Source organism: Capra hircus, chromosome 17, assembly GCF_001704415.2.
Source record: "Capra hircus breed San Clemente chromosome 17, ASM170441v1, whole genome shotgun sequence".
In the NCBI taxonomy this organism is placed as follows: Eukaryota; Metazoa; Chordata; class Mammalia; order Artiodactyla; family Bovidae; genus Capra; species Capra hircus.
Window position 1 is genome coordinate 54,898,834 of NC_030824.1, and position 25,886 is coordinate 54,924,719.

Here is a 25,886-nt window from a genome sequence, read left to right on the forward strand (position 1 = left end):
TCCCACCCACCTCCCTCCCCATCCCACCCCTCAGGGTCATCCCAGTGCACCAATTCTTGTTTTTAAATGGAAATAATTTTTAAAAGTCGCAGTAGTAACTCATGGTAACATAGTTCACATTGGATTTTTTTAGCCTTAATATTGAACACAGATTGTGTGTTTAAGAAATTTCTTATTTGAAAATTTCATAGTATTGGTGTCAGTTGAAATCAGCTTGAAAGAAGTTACTGAAAAAATGCCAGTACACTTAATGACAGGACAATTTAAGATGTTAAAGATATCACTTTCTCAGCTCTACTGAAATTGGGGAGGTGGTGGCACCCCACTCCAGTACTCTTGTCTGGAAAAATCCCATGGACGGAGGAGCCTGGGAGGCTGCAGTCCATGGGTTCGCAAAGAGTCGGACACAACTGAGTGACTTCACTTTCACTTTTCACTTTCATGCATTGGAGAGGGAAATGGCAACCCACTCCAGTGTTCTTGCCTGGAGAATCCCAGGGACGGGGGAGCCTGGTGGGCTGCCATCTATGGGGTCGCACAGAGTCGGACACGACTAAAGCAACTTAGCAGCAGCAGCAGCAGGAAATCCCTAAGTGTCAGAGGCTGGCCTGTGGGTCAAATCCATCAACAGTCTATTTTGGTAAGTAAAGTTGTATTGGATATACCCATTCATTCATGCATTGTATATGGCTGTTTTCACATTGTGTCAGCCTTAGATAGTTGAAACAGAGACTACAGGATTTACAAAGCGTGAAGTTTGCTATCTGACCCCTTACAGAGAGTGTTTACTGACTCCTGCTTTATACAATAGCGACAGTCTTGTTTACAGTTTCCACCCATTACTTTCACACCATTATCAAATGGGTGGGGAAGATCCCCTGGAGAAGGAAATGGCAACCCACTCCAGTACTCTTGCCTGGAGAATCCCATGGACAGAGGAGCCTGGTGGGCTACAGTCCACGGGGTCGCAAGGAGTCGGACACGACTGAGTGACTTCACTTTGTTATCAAATGACTCACTTTCCTCTGAGTACACAAGTCCTTGAAGGCTCTTTTCTCCACCTAAAGTCTTGTTTCTTTTTGCTCATATTTAAAATCTATCTGTTCTTCAAGATATGATTCAATTGAAGTGTTTAGTTCCGAAGTCTTGTCCAACTTTTTGTGACCCTATGGACTGTAACCCACTAGGCTCCTCTGTCCATGGGATTTCCCAGGCAAGAATATTGGAGTGGGTTGCCATTTTCTTCTCCAGGGGATATTCCCCACCCAGGGGTCAAACCCACATCTCCTGCTTGGCAAGCAGATTCTTTTCCACTGAGCCATCAGGAAAGCCCCATGATTCCATTAACCCTTCCTTTATGAAGCTCCACAATTACAATTTTAAAAAACAGTGATATTACCTAGACACATGCCTTTTATACTCCTTTACGTATACTCTAAAATCCCTTGCCTTTCTCTTGGTTGTGCTTGCTTGACATATGCTACTGCTGCTGCTGCTAAGTCGCTTCAGTCGTGTCCGACTCTGCGACCCCATAGGCGGCAGCCCACCAGGCTCCCCCGTCCCTGGGATTCTCCAGGTAAGAACACTGGAGTGGGTTGCCATTTCCTTCTCCAATGCGTGAAAGTGAAAAGTGAAAGTGAACTCCCTCAGTCGTGTCCAACTCTTAGCGACCCCACGGACTGCAGCCCACCAGGCTCCTCCAGCCATGGGATTTTCCAGGCAAGAGTACTGGAGTGGAGTGCCATTGCCTTCTCCATTGACATATGCAACCATGACTAAATCCGTTTCTCTACCTACTCCAAGCCTAGCTATTCTTTGTATGTGGTAATGTGGCTGTAGGAAACACAAGCAGGCTGACTCATCTTACTTTCTGGCCATTCATGGCCATGAACTTTCATTAGGCTAGTGAAAGTGAAATCACTCAGTCGTATCCGACTCTTTGTGACCCCATGGACAGTAGCCTGCACCAAGCTCCTCCGTCTATGGGATTTTCAAGGCAAGAGTACTGGAGGGGGTTACCATTTCCTTCTCCAGGGAATCTTCCCAACCCAGGGATCGAACCTGGGTCTCTCACATTGTAGACAGACGCTTTACCATCAGAGCCACCAGGGAAGTCCATTAGGCTAGGCTCTTGTAAAATACTTAACATCTATGCACTGTCCTCTATACCTTGATAGCTCTTTCATGTATTCTCCTACCTTCAACCCATAACACCTCCTTCCCAGGCTGTCTGTTGATGACTTTAGTCCTAGTTAACAGAAAATCGAAGCAATGTCAAGAAATTTCAGCACCACGTCCACCTGCCTCTCAGCCTGTGCATCTAGGCTTCCTTCTACTCAGCCTTCCTTCCCAAGATCATATTGAAAAGGTGACCAATTTTGGACCTCCTTGTGTATAAAATACTCTTTTGATGTTCTGAGCACTCAGTTTCAACGTGAGGAGGGTGGATTTGCCCTGTGACTAACAGGCAATCCTCAGACACCAGTAGGGTGATGTCCAAGAATTCAACTCAATTCAGATACTTTTTATCCAAATGAGGAGTCAGATCCCACAGGTTGATGGTTCAGCCATCCAGACTGGCCCCCTCCCAGCCTTCCATCATGAGCTTTCCGTTGCCTATGGAAAGTCTAAGTTGTTATCTATGCTTCTGACCAACTGGCTATAAATCAGAGGTCCCCAACACCCCCAGTTTATTGGTTTTTAATAAATGAATAACTCAGGAATAGTTAGACGGAAGAGCTGCACAGGACAAGGTGTGAAGCAAGGGCACAGAGCTCCATGCCCTCTCCTAGCACCTCCACATGGCCCCCAAAACCCTGAAGCTCTCCAGACCCGTACTTTTGTTTTTTTTATGTACGTTTCATTACATAGACCTGACTGATTACATCGCTGATCCTTGGTGATTGAACTCAATCTCCAGTTCCTCTCTCCTCTCCTGAGGCGGGGGCAGAAATAGGACTGAAAGTTTCAACCCTCTAATCACATAGTTGCTGCTACTGCTGCTGCCAAGTCACTTCAGTCATGTCCAACTCTGTGCGACCCCCTAGACGGCAGCCCACCAGGCTCCCCCGTCCCTGGGATTCTCCAGGCAAGAACACTGGAGTGGGTTGCCATTTCCTTCTCCAATGCATGAAAGTGAAAAGTGAGAGTGAAGTTGCTCAGTTGTGTCCAACTCAGAGACCCCATGGACTGCGGCCCACCTGGCTCCTCTGTCCATGGGATTTTCCAGGCAAGAGTGCTGGAGTGGGGTGCCATTGCCTTCTCCGATCACATAGTTGGTTCTCACAGTTGGTTTCTCCCTGAAACCAGCCCACATCTTTGGATGGACTCCCAAAATCACCTGATAATCATAATAAAAGATCTCATCACTCTCAAAGACTCCTTATCACCCTCATCACTGAAAATTCCCAGGGTTTTAGGAGCTGTGGGCCAGAAATGAGAATGAAGACCAAATACATATTATAAATCACGATATCCCAGGTATCATCCTCACTTGCCTATTCAAGAATATCACTGTAACAATCGTTCCCCTCTCTTGTGTGTGTGTTAATCGCTCAGTTGTATCCAAGTCTTTGGGACTCCATGTACTATAGCCTGTCAGGCTCCTCTGTCCATGGGATTCTCTGGGCAAGAATACTGGAGTGGGTAGCCATTCCCTCCTCCAGGGGATCCTCCTGACCCAGGGATTGAACCCCGGTCTCCTGCATTGCAGGCAGATTCTTTACCCTCCGAGCCACCAGGGAAGCCCTGTTTAAGAGTGGCCCTCTGACAATTGTTCCCCTCTCTTCCATAATCAGTTCTTACCGCAGCATACAAATGTGCTGTTATTTCCCTCACTTTCTACCACCGATTATCACCTTTTGGAGCAATATTCTTCAAAACATTGTCTGCGCTTCAGTTCAGTTCGGTTCGGTTCAGTTCAGTTCAGTCGCTCAGTCGTGTCCGACTCTTTGCGACCCCATGGATTGTCTGCACTAGCAATTTAGAATCCTTTCGCTTTCTCTGCTGCCCATTTCACGTAGGCTTCTGCCTCCATTACTCCCCTCTGAGTGCTCTTTTGTGTCACCCATGACCTTCATGTTGCTAAGCACTCAGTCTGTGTCTTCCTTGACCTGTCAGCACATCTGACATGCTCTTCATTTCCTTTTCCTGAATGTACTTTTCTCACTTGTCTTCTAGAATATCACCCTTCTTAAAGTTGCAACCTTGTCCTTCTTACCTGTTTCCTTTTTCCTGTATCATTTAGCCACTCTTTAATGAAATATATAATCCATTTACTTATGTATACTATATATAGTCCATCTTTCTTCCTGAAACCAAGGTGCTTCTGTGTTCACTGATTTGCTTTGTGAACAGGTATGCCTCAGTCATACAAAACGTCCAGCAAGTAGTAAGTACTCAGTAAATGCATACCAAGTGGTTAAGGACAGCCATGTAATCTTACATTTTTTATATTCCACATAAGCATTCAACCTTGGTCTGCCCTCGGTTTTAGTTTTTTTTGAGTGACTAGCTGAATATGTGTGGAGAAGGAAATGGCAACCCACTCCAGTGTTCTTGCCTGGAGAATCCCAGGGACGGGGAGCCTGGTGGCCTGCCATCTATGGGGTCGCACAGAGTCGGACACAACTGAAGCGACTTAGCAGCAGCAGCAGCAGCTGAATATGTGTATCAAATAAACCAGTACTTATAGCCCTTCTTTTCTTGCAGAGTCTATAAAAGTTTATTTTAAATGTGTGACTAGGCAGGTAAATGCTTAAACAGAATAAAGCAAAAGAAAACAGCAGTATGCTCGATTGTTTTTCCTCACTGGGAAAAACTACCATTGGCATAGAACAGGGGCTTCCCCGGTGGTGCTGGTGGTAGAGAAACCACTTGCTGATGCAGGAGACTTAAGAAACGTGGGTTCAGTCCCTGGGTTGGGAAGACCCCCTGGAGGGAGGGGGAACCCACTCTAGTATTCTTGCCTGGAGAATCCCATGGACAGAGAGCCTGGCAAGCTATAGCCCGTAGGGTCACTAAGAGTCAGACACAACTGAAGCACCTTAGCATGCAGAATATTTACAATTGTTTTCACAAGTCACTCCAGAATTAAAGCTGCTGGAGCCACCCTGTTGTGTGGATTGTCCGCTTTTCACGATGTCTAACTCTTAGGCAGTGAAATAGATAGTATTGCTGCCATAAGTTCAGGGAGTGCCCTGCAGTAAGACCCTGTCACAGGAATAAAAAAAAATCAGCTTAAACTCTGACACCTCTTTGAGAGTAGGGCTTGGATTTAGTCTGTTTTATTCCTGGATCTAGGTACGCAGGTGAATGAAGGGCATGTCAAAGATGCTGATTGCTAGGGCTTTTCATGACCATATGCCAACTGTGTGCCAGGATTAAACCCTGCTTCCACAGTTCTCCGCAAATATGACATTATAAGGAAGTGGACAATTTATTGCATCACTACACTTCTATTCTCAGAAAGTAATTAACCTGGTTTCAGCCACTTTTGTCTAACAGGTACTTTGTGGGGGTCAAATGAGATGATGTTTGTGAAAGGACTTGAGTTTCGTTTCACGTCACAACAGTTTGAAACACATTTGTTTGTTTTTTATTGAAGTACAGTTAATTTATAACATCTTGCTAATTTCTGCTGTATAGCAAAGTGATTCAGTTACACACACACACACACACACGTATATAAATAAGCACATATGTTCTTTTTTATATTCTTTTCCATTATGGTTTACATGAAGATACTGGATATAGTTCCCTGTGCTATACAGTAGGACTTTGGGATGTTTACTGTGTATACTATTTTGCATCTATTAATTCCAAACTCCCAGTCTATCCCTCTCCCACCTTCCTCCCCCTTGGCAACCACAAATGAAAGACCTGTTTGTAAACTATCAGAGAGCAATAGCTTTTTATGATTCACATGGGATGGATCAGCTGCTTTTTACAGTAAGGACCTCCCCTTCTCAACCAGAGTTTATTATTTCTTGCATCTCTCTTCTACTTGTGCAGCCTGGATTTTGAGGCAGAATTTTGATAGCCACATGTATGACATTTATCTGAAGCAAGTCACTTAACCTCTCAGAACCTCAATTTCTTCACTGTAAAATAAGAGTTATATATCTCATATAAAGATATTGCCAGGATTGAATATGATAATGTATGTGAAATAATTTTTTGTAGACTTAAAAGCACTTGGTAAACAATTCTTACTCTAATTAGTATTGCCATCGTGAGTGATGATTATATTAAATGTTAACACTGCGTCTTACTCAAAGAGAAAGTTACAGAGTATTTTACCTTTTTGGATCTTCTTTACTCTCCTGGATTACACACACTCTCATTCTTAGCAAAGTTATTGATCCACAGAAGTATGGAATGTCAAAACTTCCAAAAATGTTATGAAAAATCTGTCTTTCTGTCAGCCAGAAAACCACATCCGTTCTTTTGCCAAATTAACAAAGCAGTAAAAATATCCTCAAGTAACACTGGTTTTTATTATCATTATTTGTTAGATGTCTTTGAGGTCATTTCCTACTTATTCTACCATACTTGGCATGGAGCATTCTGACTAACGCTGTTAGTTGTCCTTGACTTACAGCAGCTGCTAGTGGGTGGACAGGACAGTGAAAGTCTGACTGGTAAGATTTTAACATCCTGCGTGTGTGGAGACGCACTGAAGCAAAAGCCCAGGATTGAAATACTCATTGCTTACTCAAGCAGCTTCATGAGGCCTCATTAACAATTGTATCACCCTTTGTACTGCTTGGTCCCAGCTCAGTAAATCCTGTTTCTTGAACAATGTGGAGTGGGGGATCCTACAACTAAAAAGGGAGTAGGGAATTTAAAAGAGTTTGAGTGAAATGGTGAAGATAATTTTCAAGTTTTGCAAATAATTTGGAGCAGTGAGATAACATAGACAAAGAGAATGATTAAGATGAGAGTAACAGAGGTTGCTTTAATTACACTGATTAATGAGTGGTTTAGATTATGTGTAATAGGAAGATTAGGTTTAATATTTTGTTGTGGAATAGATGGCGTTTTTATTGGAAATACACTTACACTCTCTTTTTTAATACTTAGTTGAATTCTAGTTTTTCTTTTAAAGAGTTATACATCATATAAGGTAATCATTTTTATATTTCAAAAACATCTGAAAATAAAATAATTATTTCAATCTACAAAACTTAATTGCAGTGAATACTTATATTGAGAGACATGGCAGATTTTGGTTTTCGAAGGAAAGTCAACAAATACATACTATTTTAGAATGATGGCCAAAATAGTTGTTTAAATTTTATATATTTTGGTGTTTTTTTTTTTAAAATAAAGTGGAATTGGATATGGGAATGTGTAATCTTCATATACTCCATCACTTTGAATTAAAGAAAACAGGATTTTGTTACTTATGAAATTCTCAAGTGAGTTTCAGTTAACAGTGATATAAAGACTGAAGACATCTATTCAGTGTCTATAGAAGTAGCTACTTCTGTTGTAAATTATATTAATAGCCAGTAGTTTATATGCATTAAGGTATTTGGCTGCTTCAACTTTTCGTTAATATGTCTTTGGAATTCAGTCAATTCAAGAACCTAATATAGTGGAAAGGACTTGGGCTTTGTAATCAGACAAACCTGGTCTCAAATCATGGCTGTCTCGTACTTCCCGTGGGGCTTGGGCAGCTCACCCCAAAGTTGCTAACCCTCCGTCATAGGATTGTTCTGATGATTAAATGAGGTACACATTTCTAAGTGACTAATCGAGTGACTGTGAAAAAGTTGGTGCTCAATAACTGTTAATTCTCTTCCCTTTCTTTGCCCCTACTAGCCAACTTGTGTTTTTAATGGATCGTCTTTACTCTGGGTTGTATTGTAGGAAGTATTCTGGATGGATGGCTGCTGGAAACCCATTGCCATAGCCAGCTCTTCTTCAATACTGAAAGATTTACTCTGGCATTGAGTAATGAGAATTTTGGTAAGAAAAATTAGATGAAGATAGTATGTGGACTTTTCTTAAAAGGTCACTTGTGTCTCAGATACTTCATAATAATTTATATGGCTCTTCTCTGGAGATTTCGGGATGTCACAGATGTCTGTTGACATTTGGGTTATTCTTATTTTGAAAGTAAATAAACTAGGTTTTTAAAGTCTATTAGCACCTTGATGTGCTCTTCATGTTGTTTTTCACTTGTCTCACTCTATTTTGTTCTTTAAATGTCTAATCAATAAGTTGTGTAATTCATTCTTTCAGTGTGAATAACATGGAGCACAGATTCTTAGAGGTTAAGTCAACACTGCTCTTTGCGGACTTCCCTGGCAGTTCAGTGGTTAAGTCTCTGCCTTCCAATGCAGGGGGCTGTGAGTTTGACCCCTGGTTAGGGGGCTGAGATCCCACGATGCTGCATGGCCAAAAAATAGAAAAAGCATTGCTCTCTGAAACTATAAAGATTTTGACCACATGAAAGAGGCAGGCAGAAATATCAAAACTCCAGGAAGTTCTGAGATAAGTAATCTTCCTAAATCACCCAGAAAATTTATTATATATCAGCTCTTAAGTTAGAATAGAGTATCTTTGGTTGGTTCCATTTCTATTCAGTTTGTCTCCAAATGATATTAATATGTAATTAATTTTCATATTGTTATATGAAATTAATATATAACTAGCATACCTATATTAGTAATCCATATAACTAACATGAAATATGTTGGACAATTAAAAAGGAAGTAAGAAAAAAAGAAGAAGAAAGGAAATAAGGATGAGAAGGAAGTTAAGGATAATAGAAACAAATTACATTACCATATAGGTAAATTAGTAAATATACATATTTCCTATGCATCATTATTATTGAAATGCATCTGGAGAAATATGTATTAAAGAACTTTGCATATAGGAGACAAAGTTGAAGGTAGGGGAGAAAGCAAAAAGGATACATTCTAATTTCATTAATTCCAATAGGGAATTCTGAAAGTTTGATATATTTACATTTGGAACCTAAAAATATGATAAGGTATTGTTTTGAATCTCATTTTTTCACTGAGTTTAACCACTTTGTCTATAATTTTATTTTTCAGAAACCATATTTGAGAAGTACTTCCATCCAATGCTACTTGTGTTTACTTCTGAACAGTCATTTTTTAACAGAGGCTGGCATTCATGTCTTCATTTTGGGGTAATTTTATTTTTCAGCATAGAATCATCATGTTAATAACCAGCATCATTGTTCTTCAATATCTTCTCTATTAAATTGGTTCATGTTCATTGTTTAAATCTTTAGGTTCTTAGTATGTGGGGTATGAGAGCAGATTATGGAGATTCAGAGGTTTGGTAAACATCCTACAGAGAATTTCTATATTCTTATAAAATTCCAAATGAGTATTACATCCTGCAAATAAATTGGACTTCTTGGTATCTGACTAAACTTGGGAGGAAACTCTTTATTACCATCCTGTGTGATTTTGACACCAGTAAGAAAATAGATATTGAGGGCTTACCAATGTTACTTTTTTATCTACCCCTGGCATTGACTCTTGCTATCCTTTGAGCCCTATCTTAGTTCAGTTTGAAACATTTGTTTCTTCATTTAGGCCATTTGATTTTCCTCTTAATAAACATTCATATTTTCCCATGCCTATTAACTGTTTCCTTCTCTGTTAGAGGAAAACTAATATACTGCACTCACCCAACTTGTAGTTTTGTGATCTGAATTGCAATTCAGTTTTATTCTGCTAATGCCTTCATGCTATGGGGAACCATAGATTTGTGCAGGTAACTCCTCCTCTCAAAAAGAATAGTTTTGACTTGCACGCTTCTTTCCTGGATCCATCAGGGAGCAACTATTTTTCCTGAAGCTATAAGAACTATTCTGCAGTTACTTGGTCAGTGTGTGTATCTTTTGTCCTGATATTAAATTCCATTTTGCAAAACTAAGTAAGTTGTATGATCTAGTTTTGTGACTAGGCCCGAGTCCATAATGTTTATGGAGAAAGCTGCTATAAGGTGCATGTAAGGGGCATATTACTGTCCCTTACTGTCAAAATCCTTACATGAAAAAGGTGAGGTGATTGCTTATTTAATGATTTTACCCATTTATTAGACTTAAAAGTCTGATGGGACCTCTACTTAAAGGAAAGTAATAATTCATTCAAAAACATATTCTGGGCACTGTCACATATCAAGCAATGTTTTTATTTTGATGTGATAAATTGCACCAGCTTATCTATAAAGTATCCCTCTGAATTAGATTTTTCTGTAATCCAGGTTGGTCATCAAGCTAGAGTAAAGCACCAAAATTGTATTCTATGTTCAGTGTTTATATTCATCTACGAGGCACAAAGGCAAAGATAGCACTCATTTTTTCACTTGTTGGAATGAAAAGGTCTTGATTGCTCTTTTGCCTGCAGTATTCATCAAGACAGTATTATGTTCATTCACAATGCTTTGCTCTTTGGTTTTGCTTTCAGCTGTATCAGTGCAGGTCTTCCCAAAACAGAAGCAAACTGGCAGTATGTAATACATGATTTGGAAACAATTGAGCATCTTATTCAAGTAAGTACTCATTTTTCCATAAAATATTTCGTATAATTGCTATGGAGTCTGTTTCTCCCTGTGTTTTGCTGTCAGTCTTAATGAAATCTCACATAAAACAATAATGTTCCAGTAGAATTGGCATGCCTCATAGAACCTCCAGTGAAATCTTCTATTTAGAATTTTCAGATAGCAATTACCTTTAAACCCCAATTTATGAATGGCCTAGCTTGAAGAGCTCTATGTGACCACAGGCCAGAGAGACTCCCTTTTCCTGTCAGATATATAACAGATATATCCTCCAGATATAAAACAGACTGGAGAAGCTCGTTAGCAGAAAAACCAGGTGACTTGGTGACCCTTACACGGGAAATAGGCTGACCCAGGGAAGGACTCTCTGTTCCATGGGCTAGAAAACCCCCTCTGGAGACACCGGTTGTTCTGGCAGAAACTGTAGAGGAGAGAAATAGGGGCTGTATTGTTGTATGGGCAACACAAGAGGACCAGTGAGCATCCCAGGGGCAGCAGGTATACCAAACCCTTCCAAATTTGCCCCACAAAGATTCTGAAAACTAAACTATCGTTGGAATCATAGCATACAAACTAAGTCAGCCTCTCTGTGCTAAGCCTACACAGAGTGGCTGCACGCTAAACTACAGGACTTCCATAGGACCAGGGTCTTCGCACATAATATCCTAAATACCAGAATATATTGAAAACTCAGTTTTCAAACCAAAAAGCAGGAAAATCACAACTTGAATGAGAAGAAAGTCTGAAACAGACTCTGAAACCGAGATGGATTAGATGTTGGAATTATTTGACAAGAATTTCAAAGCAGTCATCGTGAAGATGTGCCAGCAAGCAACTGTGGATATCCTTGGAACAACTGAAAATAAAACAAAAAACAACTCAGAAAGTCTTAGCGAAGAAATACAATATGTAAAAGCACACCAAATGGAAATGACAGAACTGAAAAATACAATAGCTGAGATATAAAACAGACTGAAAAGGCTCATTAGCAGAATGAATATGACAGAGGAAAGACAGTCAACTCGAGGGTAGAATAGAGAGAAAACAGATTGGAAAAAAGTAAATAAAGCCTCAGGGATTTGGGGGACAATAAAAGATCCAGCCTTCCTGGCATTATCATCCTAGAAGGAGAGGAGAAAAAGAATACTAACAAAAAGACATAGATCAGCCAAATCACTGACAAAATACAAACTGTGCTGTCTACAAGGAAATAGATAGGTTGAAATTAAGAAAGAGAAAAGAATATGTCGTGTTGTAGTAGATTGAATAGTGTCCACCCCAAAATTCACATTCACCTAGACCACAGAAGTCTTTGCAAATATGCTCAGTTAGGGTGAGATTACAGTGAGGTGAGGTGGGCCCTAAGTCCTTGACTATTGTCTTTATAAGAAGAGAACAGGATACATAGACACAGGGAAGAAGGCCCTGTGAGAACAGGCAGCCACAGCCAAACAAGACTGGAATGACTGGCGTGATGCAGCAAGGGTTTGGGAGTCAGAGGGAGTGACAGTTCTCTAGTACCTTCAGAGGGAACAGGCTCAGTTGAATCCCTGGCTTTGAACTGAAAGAGTATGAATTGTTACTTGAAGGCCCTCACTTTGTGGTTCCCTGCTACAGCAGCTCTAGGAAACTGAGGCACACGCACATAAGTCATTCACACAATAATTTTAAAAATCAAAAATGGCTTTATTCATATCAGATAATGCAAACTTAATAGCAGATAAAATTACTAGAGCCAGGAGAGACATTACACCTTGGTAAAAGAGATTAATCACCAGGAAAACATAATGATCTTAAATGTGTACCCACCAAACAGCAGAGCCTTAAAATGTAAGAAGCAAAAACAAATCATAGATCCAAAAGGAGAAGCAGATGATTCCATAAATAGAGTTGATTTTAGCACTTCCTCAGCGACAGATTGAACTACTAGACAGAAAATCAGGAAAGATAGAGAACTGGACAGCACAGTCTACCAACAATATCTGATGTCATGGATAGAACATTTCACACAACAACAGCTAATAAACATTCTTCTCAGGCACCACTCACCAAGACTGGACGCATCCTGAGCCATGAAATAAACTTGAACACATTTATCAGAACTGAAACCATGCAGCATATGTTGTCCAACCACAGTGAACTCGAGTAGAAGTTGATTACATAAATACAACAGGAAAATCTCTAAATACTTGAAATTAAATTATACACTTAGAAACATTCCATGGGTCAAAGAGCAAGTCTCAAAAGATATTAAAATATAGAACTGAATGAAGACAAAAATGCACCATAGGAAGATCTGTGGGATTTAGCTAAAGCATTACTGAGTGGAAAACTGATAAAATTAAATGATTACGTTAGAAAAGAGGAAAGATCTCAGATCACCAATCTAAATTAGTGCCTCAAGAAACTGGGGAAAGAAGAGCAAAATAAATCTAACCCATGCAGAAGGAAGGAAGTAATAAAGACAAAAACAAAAAGTAATGAAATTCAAGTTAGGAAAGCAATAGGGAAAAATCAACTAAATATAAAGCTCATTACTTGTGGAAAAAAATCAATAAAATTAATAAACCTTTAGAAATCTCGACAAAGATAAGAGATGACAGATACCATTAATATCAGGACTAAAATTGGGGTCTTACTACAGAACCTACAAACATTAAAAGGATACTAAAGAAAAACCATGAACAAGTTGATTCTCATAAATTTGATAATTTAGAGGAAATGGACAATTTTCTCATAAACCCCAACCTATCTAAATGTAGCCAAGATGAAATAGATAATGTGAACTCTCCTATAACTACTAAATATTTGAATTCATAAGCTCCCCAAATAGAATCTCCAGATCAGCTGGTTTCAGTGGAAATCCACATACAGCTGTGTAAAAGTTGTAAATGGGGTTAACAAACTAGTTCATCCATACAGTGCAACATTACTCAGTAGATAAAAAGAAATGAGCTACTTAGCCATGAAAAGGTAAAGAGGATCCTTAAAACCCATTTGCTAAGTGAAAGAAGCCAATCAAAATAGGCTACATACTGTATGTGATTCCAACTATATGATATTCTGGAAAAGGTTGGATACAATAAAATCATCAGTGATTACCAGTGGTTAGGAAAAAGGGATAGATGAAAGTCTGGAGAAAAGGTGATTTTTAGGGCAGTGGAACTATTTTGTATGTAACTATAATGATCCATGCATGTCATTACACATTTTCAATAACTATAGGTGTACAATACCAACAGTGAACCCTAATGTAATCTATGGAGTTTAGCTGAAAATGTATCAATATTGACTCATCAGGTGTAATAGATGTACCATCCTAATATAAGATATTAATAATAGGGGCAACTTGGGAAGGGGCCTGGGGCCATATGGGAACTTTTCTGGCCATGTCCTGCAAACCCACAACCACTTAAAAAATAAAGTCTATTAACTTTTTCAATAAGCCAGTTTCAAAAGGTTACCTACTATATGATTCCATTTATATAATATTCTTGATTATATCATAGGAATGAAGAGCAGAGAAGTGGTTGACAGGTATATAGAAGGATGGTGGAGGGGAATACGAACGTTTCGGGAGGAAGGTGATTTTAGCTATAAAAGAGTAATGAAATCTTCCTTATGGTAATGGATTGTTCTGTATCTTCAATATGGCAGTGGTTACATGAATTTGCACATTTGATAAGATGGTAAAGAACTATACACATACACACAAAAACTGGTGAAATCTGAACAAAGTCGGTGGCTGTATCCATGTCAATCTCCTCATTACGATCTTGTACCATGTTATCCAGGGCAAAATGTGGTCTACTGGAAAAGGGAATGGCAAGCCACTTCACTATTCTTGCTTTGAGAACCCCATGAATGGTACGAAAAGGCAAAAAGATAGGACACTGAAAGATGAATTCCCCAGGTCAGTAGGTGCCTGATTAGCTACTGGAAATCAGTGGAGAAATGACTTCAGAAAGAATGAAGAGATGGAGCAAAGGCAAAAACAGCACCCAGTTGTGAATGTGACTGGTGATGGAAGTAAAGTCTGATGCTGTAAAGAACAGTATTGCATAGGAACCTGAATGTTAGATCCATGAATCAAGACAAATTGGAAGTGGTCAAACAAGGAGATGGCAAGAGGGAGCATCGATAATTTAGGAAGCAATGGACTAAAATGGACTGAAACGGGTGAATTTAACTCAGATGACCGTTATATCTACTACTATGGGCAAGAATCCCTTAAAAGAAATGGAGTAGCCCTCATAGTCAACAAAAGAGTACGAAATGCAGTACTTGGATGCAATCTCAAAAATGACAGAATAATCTCTGTTCATTTCCAAGGCAAACCATTCAATATCACAGTAATCCAAGTCTATACCCCAACCAGTAATGCTGAAGAAGCTGAAGTTGAATAGTTCTAAGAAGACCTATAAGACCTTCTAGAGCTAACACCCCCCCCAAAAATGTCCTTTTCTTTATAGGGGACTGGAATGCAAAAGTAGGAAGTCAAGAGATACCTGGGATAACAGGCAAATTTGGCCTTGGAATACAAAATGAAGCAGGTCAGAGGCTAACAGAGTTTTGCCAAGGGAATGCACTGGTCATAGGAAACACCCTCTTCCAAGAACACAAAAGAAGACTCTACACATGGACATCTACATATGGTCAATATCAAAATCAGATTGATTATATTCTTTGCAGCCAAAGATGGAGAAGCTCTATACAGTCAGCAAAAGCAAGACCGGGAGCTGACTGTGGCTCAGATCATGAACTCCTTATTGCCAAATTCAGACTTAAATTGAAGAAAGTAGGGAAAACCACTAGACCATTCAGGTATGACCTAAATCAAATCCCTTACAATTTTACAGTAGAAGTTAGAAATAGATTAAAGGAATTAGATCTGAGAGACAGAGTGCCTGAAGAACTATGGACCAAGGTTTGTGACATTGTACAGGAGACAGGGATCAAGACCATCCCCAAGAAAAAGAAATGCAAAAAGGCAAAATGGTTGTCTGAAGAGGCCTTACAAATAGCTGAGAAAAGAAGAGAAGGTAAAGGCAAAGGAGAAAAGAAAAGATACATCCATTTGAATGCAGAGTTCCAAAGAATAACAAGGAGAGATAAAAAAGCCTTCTTCAGTGGTCATTGAAAAGAAATAGGGGAAAACAATAGAATGGGAAAGACTAGAGATCTCTTCAAGGAAATTAGAGATACTAAGCAAACATTTCATGCAAAGATGAGCTCAATAAAGGACAGAAATGGTATGGACCTAACAGAAGCAGAAGATATTAAGAAGAGGTGGCAAAAATACACAAAAGAACTGTACAAAAAGATCTTCATGACCCAGTAATCATGATGGTGTGATCACTCACCTAGAGCCAGACATCCTGGAATGTGAAGTCAAGTGGGCTTTAAGAAGCATCACTACGAACAAAGCTAGTGGAGGTATTGTAATTCCAGTTGAGCTATTTCAAATCCTAAAAGATGGTGCTGTGTAACTGCTACACTCAGTACACCAGCAAATTTGGAATACTCAGCAGTGGTCACAGGCCAAAGGTCATTCAAGTTTTCATTCAACTTCAAAGAAAGGCAGTGCCAAAGAATGCTCAAACTACCGCACAATTGCACTCATCTCACACACTAGCAAAGGAATGCTGAAAATTCTCCAAGCCAGGCTTTAGCAGTATGTGTACCGTGAACTTCCAGATGTTCAGGCTGGTTTTAGAAAAGGCAGAAGAACCAGAGATCAAATTGCCAACATCCGCTGGATCATGGAAAAAGTAAGAGAGTTCCAGACAAACATCTCTTTCTGCTTTATTGACTACGCCAAAGCCTTTGATTGTGTGGATCACAACAAACTATGGGAAATTCTTCAGTTTAGTTCAGTTCAGTTGCTCAGTCGTGTCCGACTCTTTGCGACCCCATGAATCGCAGCACGCCAGGCCTCCCTGTCCATCACCAACTCCCGGAGTTCACTCAGACTCATGGCCATCGAGTCTGTGATGCCATCCAGCCATCTCATCCTCGGTCGTCCCCTTCTCCTCCTGCCCCCAATCCCTCCCAGCCTCAGAGTCTTTTCCAATGAGTCAACTCTTCACATGAGGTGGCCAAAGTACTGGAGTTTCAGCTTTAGCATCATTCCTTCCAAAGAACTCCCAGGACTGATCTCCTTTAGAATGGACTGGTTGGATCTCCTTGCAGTCCAAGGGACTCTCAAGAGTCTTCTCCAACACCACAGTTCAAAAGCATCAATTCTTCGGCACTCAGCCTTCTTCACAGTCCAACTCTCACATCCATACATGACCACAGGAAAAACCATAGCCTTGACTAGATGGACCTTAGTCGGCAAAGTAATGTCTCTGCTTTTGAATATACTATGTAGGTTGGTCATAATTTTTCTTCCAAGGAGTAATCATCTTTTAATTTCATGGCTGCAATCATCATCTGCAGTGATTTTGGAGCCCAAAAAAATAAAGTCTGACACTGTTTCCACTATTTCCCCGTCAAATGCCATGATCTTCGTTTTCTGAATGTTGAGCTTTAGGCCAACTTTTTGACTCTCCACTTTCACTTTCATCAAGAGGCTTTTTAATTCCTTTTCACTTTCTGCCATAAGGGTGATGTTATCTGCATGTCTGAGGTTATTGCTATTTCTCCCAGCACTTGAAATTCTTCAAGTGATGGGAACACCAGACCACCTGACCTGCCTCCTGAGAAATCTGTATGCAGGCTTAAGCACCAGTTAGAACTGGACATGGAACAACAGACTGGTTCCAAATTGGGAAAGGAGTATGTAAAGGCTGTATATTGTCACCCTGCTAATTTAATTTATATCCAGAGTACATCGTAAAAAATACAGGCTATTTGAAGCACAAGCTGGAATCAAGATTGCCGGGAGAAATATCAATAACCTCAAATATGCAGATGACACCACCTTTATGGCAGAAAGTGAAGGATAACTGAAGAGCTTTGATGAAAGTAAAAGAGGAGAGTCAAAAAGTTGGCTTAAAAATCGAAGTTCAGAAAACTAAGCTCATGGCACCAGGTCCCATCAGTTCATGGCAAATAGGTGGGAAAATTAGGGAAACGGTGACAGACACTGTTTTGGGAGGCTCCAAAATCACTGCAGATGGTGACTGCAATCGTGAAATTAAAAGACGGTTGCTCCTTGGACTGAAAACTATGACCAACCTAGACAGCATATTAAAAAGCAGAGACATTACTTTGCCAACAAAAGTCTGTCTAGTCAAGGCTATGGTGTTTCCAGTGGTCATGTATGGATGTGAGAGTTGAACTGTGAAGAAAGCTGAGCGCCTAAGAATTGATGCTTTTGAAATGTGGAGTTGGAGAAGCCTCTTAGTCTCTTGGACTGCAGGGAGATCCAAGCAGTCCATTCTAAAGGAAATCAGACCTGAATGTTCATTGGAAGACTGATATGGAAGCTGGAACTCCAATACTTTGGCCACCTGATGTGAAGGACTGACTCATTTCAAAAGACCTGGTGATGGGAGGGATTGAGGGCAGGAGGAGAAGGGGATGACAGAGGGTGAGATGGCTAGATGGCATCACTGACTTGATGGACGTGAGTTTGAGCAAGCTCTGGGAGTTGATCATGGACAAGGAGGCCTGGCGTGCTGCAGTCCATGGGGTCGCAGAGAGTCGGACACGACTGAGCGACTGAACTGAACTGATGGTGCATGACGTCATCACTGGGGGAAGTGGTGAAGGGGCACACAAGATCTTGCTGTATTTTTCTTATAACGTCACATGAATAAAATTATCTCAAAATAAAGACTTTAATTTAAAAAGTTTAATTTAATGTTTTCAGTAGGTTGTTCCCATCGTATCTAAAGCAGGGAATAGCTTCTCATGTTGCTTCTTTTTGTTTCTTTTCAGTCTTTGCATATGGATGCCACTTTATATACTGAAAGTGATGCTCATGTGAGTATATTTTGTTTTCAACATTGCTGTCTTTTCCAGTGTTCAAAGGCTTGGAAATATATTTTTATAAATTTACTGGAACATGTATAGTTTTAAATCTAATGTTTGCGGTGTTCATACGATCAATGAATTTTATATGCAATTGTTGAGATTATAGCACTTTAGGGAGAAAGAGCTACATAGATGCTATTTACACTGTGGCATCTTTGTCAAATCAAGACATGAATAAGCCTTTTTCTATCAATGTCAAACAAAACATAGTATATATATTCTGTCATGCAAGTAAAACATAATGCAAATGATGCAAGAATCAAGTTGGTCAATTTTAAAATATCCAACATATCAATTTTATCCAGTGCTATCACTTTTAATCATATTTTTTTACAAATTGTTTAAATATATTCCTGTTCTACATTTTGCCTGAATCTCTACAGTAGTCAGAAAAGGATTCTGCCTGGTTATTCTTTATGTGAGAAAAGAAACAAACAAAACCCATAAAATCTATCAGAATTCAAAAATGATCTTAAATCACTTCATTAATATGCTGACATTGCTTAAGGCATATAGAATTTCTGCTGAGTTGGTGGTCCATTCTCTCTGAATTGGTTACTAAAACCAAGACACAAATCCCTGACATCTTCTCTTCATGGAAAACAAACTCTGTGTTGTGTGTATTCACCACAGTGAGTCTTCTATTATTCCTTAATTAGAACTTCTCCGAAATAGAAAGTTTACCCTACCGAGACTTTTTAAGCATTGGAAAGAAGCCGCAGCCAGAAATTAGGGGAGAGGGGCACAGGTGTCTACCAACCCTTGGATACAGTGCTGCTGCACTAGAAACAGTCTCCTCTTTTGGCTTCAACATGTTTTCCATTTTTCTTTGCATTTTCTTCAAAGTAGAAAGCAGTCAGTTAACCGCCAACACTCAGAATCCTGAGACTGCTGTTTTTGTAAGAAGATAACCTTGCTGCTCCTGGGGTTGTAGCTAGCAAGAAGCGGAGACCGAAATTTAGATTTAAACCCTGACTCAGCCACTTTCTAGCTTTGTTGCCTCGGAAGACACTAAATACTTCTGAACCTCAGTTTTATTATTTACATTTTAGTTGTTATTTATTTTATTGACATGGCAACAGTATTTACCGTTTCAATCCAGAGCAGTGGCTATGGGAAGGTAAGGAGTATTTCCAGTGCCAGCCAGGTGGCTGTGTCCTTTCCTTCCTTCCCGCCTTCATTCATTCAGTAAGCACTTGCCAAGTGCCTGCAGAGCTCCAGGCACTACTCATGGCATTGAAAACAAGAAATCAGACAGTCTCTGTCAAATCCCCCACATGCTCATTAAATACTTTGGTTTGAAGTTTAGGTTTTTGTTAAAGTAGTCCTCTTGAGAAATGTATTTTTATGAGACCTGAAAAGTACCTTTCTGATTTGGCCAGCCTGCGCATAGGCCATACTCCTGCTTTGATTTTTCTAAGAAATTTCTTGGAATCCTGTGTGCCACTCGAACTTGCAGGAATAGTATGATTAGCAGCTACCAAATTTAAAACGTTAACCATACAGTCTGATTAAAAAAAAAAAAATCTTCCATATGCACTGTCTATATTCATGTTTTGAGAGTTCCAGGTCAATATTATCACCCCTTTAGACAGAGGAAATGTGCTTAGTGGGGAAAAGTGGCGTATTATTTCTACATTGTCTAGTTTTATGTTCTTTCTTCTGCACAGTATCCCCATCTTTCCTGACTGTTTTTTGTTCTCAGTTTGTTTTTGTTTTGATTTCAAAGCCAAAAGAGAAAAATAAGTGAAGCTGTTTCCTATGTAAAACGTCTTACGAATATTGTGTTTCTTTATAAGATAGTTGGATTGACTTTTTACAAAATCAGAATTGCATCTGTGTGAAACTGAAATAATGGGAAAATAATTGTTTTCAAAAATGATTCTTTGTAATTCTGTTTTAGCCCAATTGCAAAGTAACAGCGTTGCAGTGCTTTCTCCTCGAGCTACGCGTTATTTTACACGAGTCCAAAAATGCCGCCATTTATGAAATAATAGAAAATCTTACCATACTAGCAGACAGAAATTTATCTTCTATTGAGGTGAGTTATCCAGTAGTTGTCTGGAGTTGCATCAGATGCTCTTGGATTGACTGGGGGCAATCATTAGCTGGATGGGAATGGACATGGAGACCCTTGGAGGGAGCACTTGGGAAAAGGAGTTAATTCCAGCAGAATGGCTGCCAGAAGCTGCACCACCACTCCTGTGCACACAATCCTAAACTTTTCCTTGATTTATTCATTCAACAAACATTTCCTACATGCTCCGCAGTGTGTGCTTCAGTGCACACAGGCGTGTGCTGAAATGTGTTGAAATGACAAAGGTTAACTAGACAAAGAGGTCACTGACCTCATGGTGTCGATCACCTGATATAGTTACATAATTGTTAAGCATGTGTGTGTGTCCGTGTGTGTGTGTTAGTCACTCCATCCTAGTCAACTGTTTGTGACCCTGTGGACTATAAGCCAGCAGGCTCCTCTGTCCATGGAATTCTGCAGGCAAGAATACTGGAGTGAATTGCCATTTCCTTCTCCAGGGGATCTTCCCAACCCAGGGATCAAACCTGGATCTCCTGCATGCAGGCAGATTCTTTATGTCTGAGCCAACAGGGAAGGTTCTTTATGTCTGATGCCCAATTGCTGAGCATCCATAGAGTAATACTTGTGTTATTACTCTGTGCCAGATGCTGTTCTTCCAGGGTCAGATGGTAACTTGTTGAATTCTTTCAGTCAATCTGTGAGATATGGTTATCATTGTTTCTGTTTTGAGGTTTAAAAAATTGGGGCTCTGGGAGCTTGCATCTCTCTCTCCAGTTTATACAGTTAGTAAAATGAGGAGCCAGGAATCCCCGAGCAATTTCTCTCCAGAGTCTACCTTCTTATCTACTCAAAGGATAAATGTTGCAAAAAAATAATCATAAAAATCTGAATACTTGGAGAATAAGGTATACTCCTAGGTAGCAAGAGCAGTATCGGGCTCCTGGAGAGCAAATGCCAGGGACCCCTGTGCTAGGCTGGAGCATCAGCTGTGCAAGGCCCTGAAGTACAGACAATTATGGCTTGCATGGCGAAACACTAGTGGCCAAAGGAAAGTGGACAGAAAAAAAACAAACAAAGCCATCATCAGAATTTGTTCACTTAACAAATACGCTTTGGGACCCATTGTAGGCCCTCATGATAACAGAAGTTAAAACAAACATACTGTTCCTGCTCTTACAAAAGGAGGAAACACGTAGTAATCAATAAGCAAATAAATAGTAGGTCAGGTGTTTATTAATAACTGTAGTGGCCACAAAAGAGGCAGATAAGGACACTGAGGCTCTAGAGAAGGTTTGCTTACAAAGCTGACAATTGGCAAAAACATGAGAGAGAATGAGCTTCAAGGATGCCATGGGGAAGTATGTTCAGTCAGAGGCAACTGAAAGAGCAGAGACCCTGAGCTAGGGTGGCTGGACACCGCTGATTTTCCCTAAAGTACCAAGCTGCTTTAGGTCTCTACTTCAATGTCACCATCTCACAGCAATGTCACTTCTTCACAACTGCAATCCTGCCCCCACCTCAGCATGCCTCATCCCCCTCACTATATGTCCCACCATCTTAAATACTATATATTTTACTTGCTGGATATTGTCTGATTTTTCCTACTAGAATTTCAGCTTCAGAGGGGCAGGTGTTTTGTTTCCATTTTTTTTTTTTGTTTGTTTTTAATGCTGTATCCCAAATCCTAGAACAATGCTTGACATGTACTAGAATGCTGATCTATTTCTGAAATGAATATATTAATGTTTAAAATACTCTTGTGATATGTTCTCTCTCTGTTATTGGTGGAAAGGCTGAGCCATGCAACAGATAATTCATAGCAAATGTCAATGGGGAACTCTTTAATGTGCATTTTTATAGTCCCCCTCATCATGGCATAGTGTGGCCCAAATGCACAGTCAGGAGACCTGGATGTGGAGAATTTCACTGATTGTGTCAACTAAATGAGTCATTTACTATCTCTGCCTTCCTATCTGACATGATTACTTTCAGAATCAAATAGGACAGCATTATATGGAATATGACAGCACCTGGCAGAGGGTATGTGCTTGATAAACGTTGGTGAATTTGAATTTTAAATGCTTAATGGATGGAAAATTCTCATTTTGATTTTTCCTGAAACCGCTTTCACAGTTCAGATGATCCCGGGAAAGTTTGTTTTGTAGATTGCTACACTTGTAGAAACTGTGTTTAAAGTACAATAATTTATGGTATTCATAAAAATAGTTCAAATAACCAATAATAATTTGCTGAATATCATGTGCCAGGCCCTGTGCGAAGCAACAATACATAGCCTTGACTTCCTGGAAAAGCCTAGAGCAAACAGTGGTCTGAGAAGCATAAAGCTCCTTAATATCAGCCTAACACATGATGTGATGTGAGAGAGAGCCTCAATACAGAGTTCTGAGGGTGAAGAGATGGGACATTTAGTCCAGCCTCGGGAGCTCCCAGGTTCAGAAAAGCCTTCCCAGTAGAGACAGCACCTGAGTGATCTTAAGTGTGAGTGGTTGTAGCTAAAATAGAAGTGTGGAAGGAAGAGAGAAAAGCAAAGACAGCAAAATACCTAATAGGTTGATGTATGTATGGGAGCAGAAGGCATGAGCCCAGTGTTCCCAGGGCTGAGTCTTTGAGCTGTGGGAAAAGTGAAAGAAATGGGTAAGGAACAGCTCAAGGAGAGCCGGCATGCCGTGCAGGGGACCAGGGACTTCATGCTAGGACAGATGACCAGAGACTACTGCAGGCCTCTAAGCAAGAAGTTTGTGGTTCAATAGATCTTTTTTAAAATTATATTTTTCACTGTCCTTAATTCACTCTAGGGAAAAATCAGTCCTTATTAAATCTCTCCAGTTCTCTTTTCCCTTAGTTCTTCCTAATATGGTAATTAATCTGCCAAATATTTTATGTCTGGACACCTCACCATGTGGTTCAAATGATATGATATTCACAGGCAAGGCACATTTTAGATTTTCCAATCTAATCCTTTCTTTTTATTTGCAGAATAAAACAGAATTGGGATGCAAAGAATGTGAGGAACTGGAGGAAAAAAGTATCAAAGAATTTTTGAAGAGTTTTGTACATATTGTGCAAATGTTCAACACTTCTTGATTGCAGCTGATCCTTTTCCACATTTCTATTATTAACAAACATCTTTCCACGGCGTAGAGGCAACAAAGCTCTCAGCATTTCAAATGTGCTGCCAGAACAAATTCTCCTGGCAAGACGATGCTCAGGATCTTGGTTGGGATGGATTCATAACGGTAAAAGTTGAAACATAGCAGTGAGATCACATTGTCTGCCAAGGACGGACTTAATTTGTTCATTTATTTTTAATTTATTACTGAAGTTGTACATATCTGTAGCATAATGTAAAATGTTGAATAAAATTGTGTACATATTTTATCCTTTGAAATTGCACTGATATTTTACATCTTATAAAAAAATAGAGGGTGTTTGGTTCAAGGGTGACTGTCAAATTATTTAACAAGCTGTACCACTTGGTACTATGGCTATAGGCATAGAGGATGCCTCAACCAATGTGGAAATTGACTACCAACCTTCAATTACTTCTTCAGGTGTAGCACTTGGAAGGAGAATTGACTACCAACAAGAAAGGAGGAACTCGGTAGAAACCAATAATTTCATTATTGATATACAAGGCCCTTCTTCTTGCTATTGTTGTTGTTTAGTCGCTAAGTCATGTCCAACATTTTTTGCGACTTCATAAACTTTAGCCCTAGAACATGGCATCCAGTCCCATCACTTCATGGCAAATAGAAGGGGAAAAAGTATAAGTGGTGACAGATTTTATATTCTTGGACTCCAGAATCCCTCCAGACAGTGACTGCAGCCATAAAATTAGAAGACGCTTGCTCCTTGGAAGAAAAACTATGACAAACCTAGACAGCGTATTAAAAAGCAGAGACATTACTTTGCCAACAAAGGTCCGTAGAGTTTAAAGCTATGGTTTTTCCAGTAGTCATGTATGGATGTGAGAGTTGGACCATAAAGAAGTCTGATCACTAAAGAATTGATGCTTTCAAACTGTTGTGATAGAGAAAACACTGAGAGTGCTTTCGACAGCAAGATCAAACCAGTCAATCCTACAGGAAGTGAACCCTGAATATTCATTGGAAGGACTGATGTTGAAGCTGAAGCTCCAATACTTTGGCCACCTGATGCGAAGAGCTAACTCATCGGAAAAGACCTTGATGCTGGGAAGGATTGAAGGCACGAGGAGAAGAGGGCAGCAGGGGACGAGATGGTCAGATAGCATCACCAACTAAATGGACATGAATTTGAGCAAACTTCAGGAGATGGTGAGGGACGAGGAAGCCTAGCATGCTGCAGTTCATGGGGTTGCAAAGAGTCAGAGACATGACTTAGCGACTGAACAACAACACACTGTAGCCTGCCAGTTTCCTCTGTCCAGGGGATTTTCCAGGCAGCAATGCTGGAGTGGGCTGCCAGTTCCTTCTCTAGGGAATCTTCCTGACCCAGGGGTTGAGCCTGCATCTGCTGCCCTGCAGGTGGATTCTTTACCACTGAGCCACCACTAAAGCTCTTATTATTATGAAGAGAGTTTGCAAGTGCCTGGCAGGGAATATGCATCAGTCCATCTATAATAAACCTTTACTGTGGCTCTAATAAACCTTTACTGATAGGTGAAATTGTGTATCAAAAGCTACTGGTTGCAACAATGTTTATACTTCATTCTTCCCTCATGTGCAAGTATTTTACTTTCCTACATTGTTTTTGTCATGTTTGGATAATAAAAAACTGCTGATGAGCGCTAACATGATGTGGCATGAAATAATTGTTTCTATTATTTTTTAGTATACTGTCTATAATTTTCAAACTCTCTTGAAACTGAACTGACTGAAATGAAATATGCTCATCTCATCACAGATTTCTTGCCCCTAGTTCACTTCTGGCAGACTTCACTGAGAGATCAAAGAGTAGGAATTTATCTTAAGAATTTGATTTCTTTCCATGTCATAGTGCAAACCATTTCTCTATTGAATCATTCTTTAGTAGTCTAATACCCTATCCATGCTCTTGTATCTCATTCTTACAGTCAATGTATGCTTAATATTTTCTTTCAAGATAGTTTTGGAGAAATCTGTATTCCATTTGACCTTCAAAGAGTCATGTATTGGCTCTCAGTCTGTCCCTTGACCTAAATCCAGACAAATAATATTTGGCAGCCATTGAGCTTTTGGCATTTTTTTTTCTTTAGTTTCATCTGAAAAGGAATTTTTTTTTGACAGGGAAATTGTTTTATTTATTGTATCAAAGGTATTAAGCATAAATT

The 25,886-nt window shown here is 39.8% G+C and overlaps 1 protein-coding gene across 1 annotated transcript in view; it reads left to right on the forward strand.

Annotated features, from left to right (window-relative positions):
• Positions 1–23,976, forward strand: part of IL15 (interleukin 15) — a 97,086-nt gene extending 73,110 nt beyond the window's left edge. The window contains exons 2-7 of the mRNA XM_018061562.1: positions 7,876–7,974; positions 9,072–9,169; positions 10,461–10,545; positions 18,442–18,486; positions 20,441–20,578; positions 23,573–23,976. Of these exons, the coding sequence (XP_017917051.1) occupies positions 7,963–7,974; positions 9,072–9,169; positions 10,461–10,545; positions 18,442–18,486; positions 20,441–20,578; positions 23,573–23,680 (486 nt within the window). The 5' untranslated portion in view covers positions 7,876–7,962 and the 3' untranslated portion in view covers positions 23,681–23,976. The remainder of the gene's footprint in view (positions 1–7,875; positions 7,975–9,071; positions 9,170–10,460; positions 10,546–18,441; positions 18,487–20,440; positions 20,579–23,572) is intronic.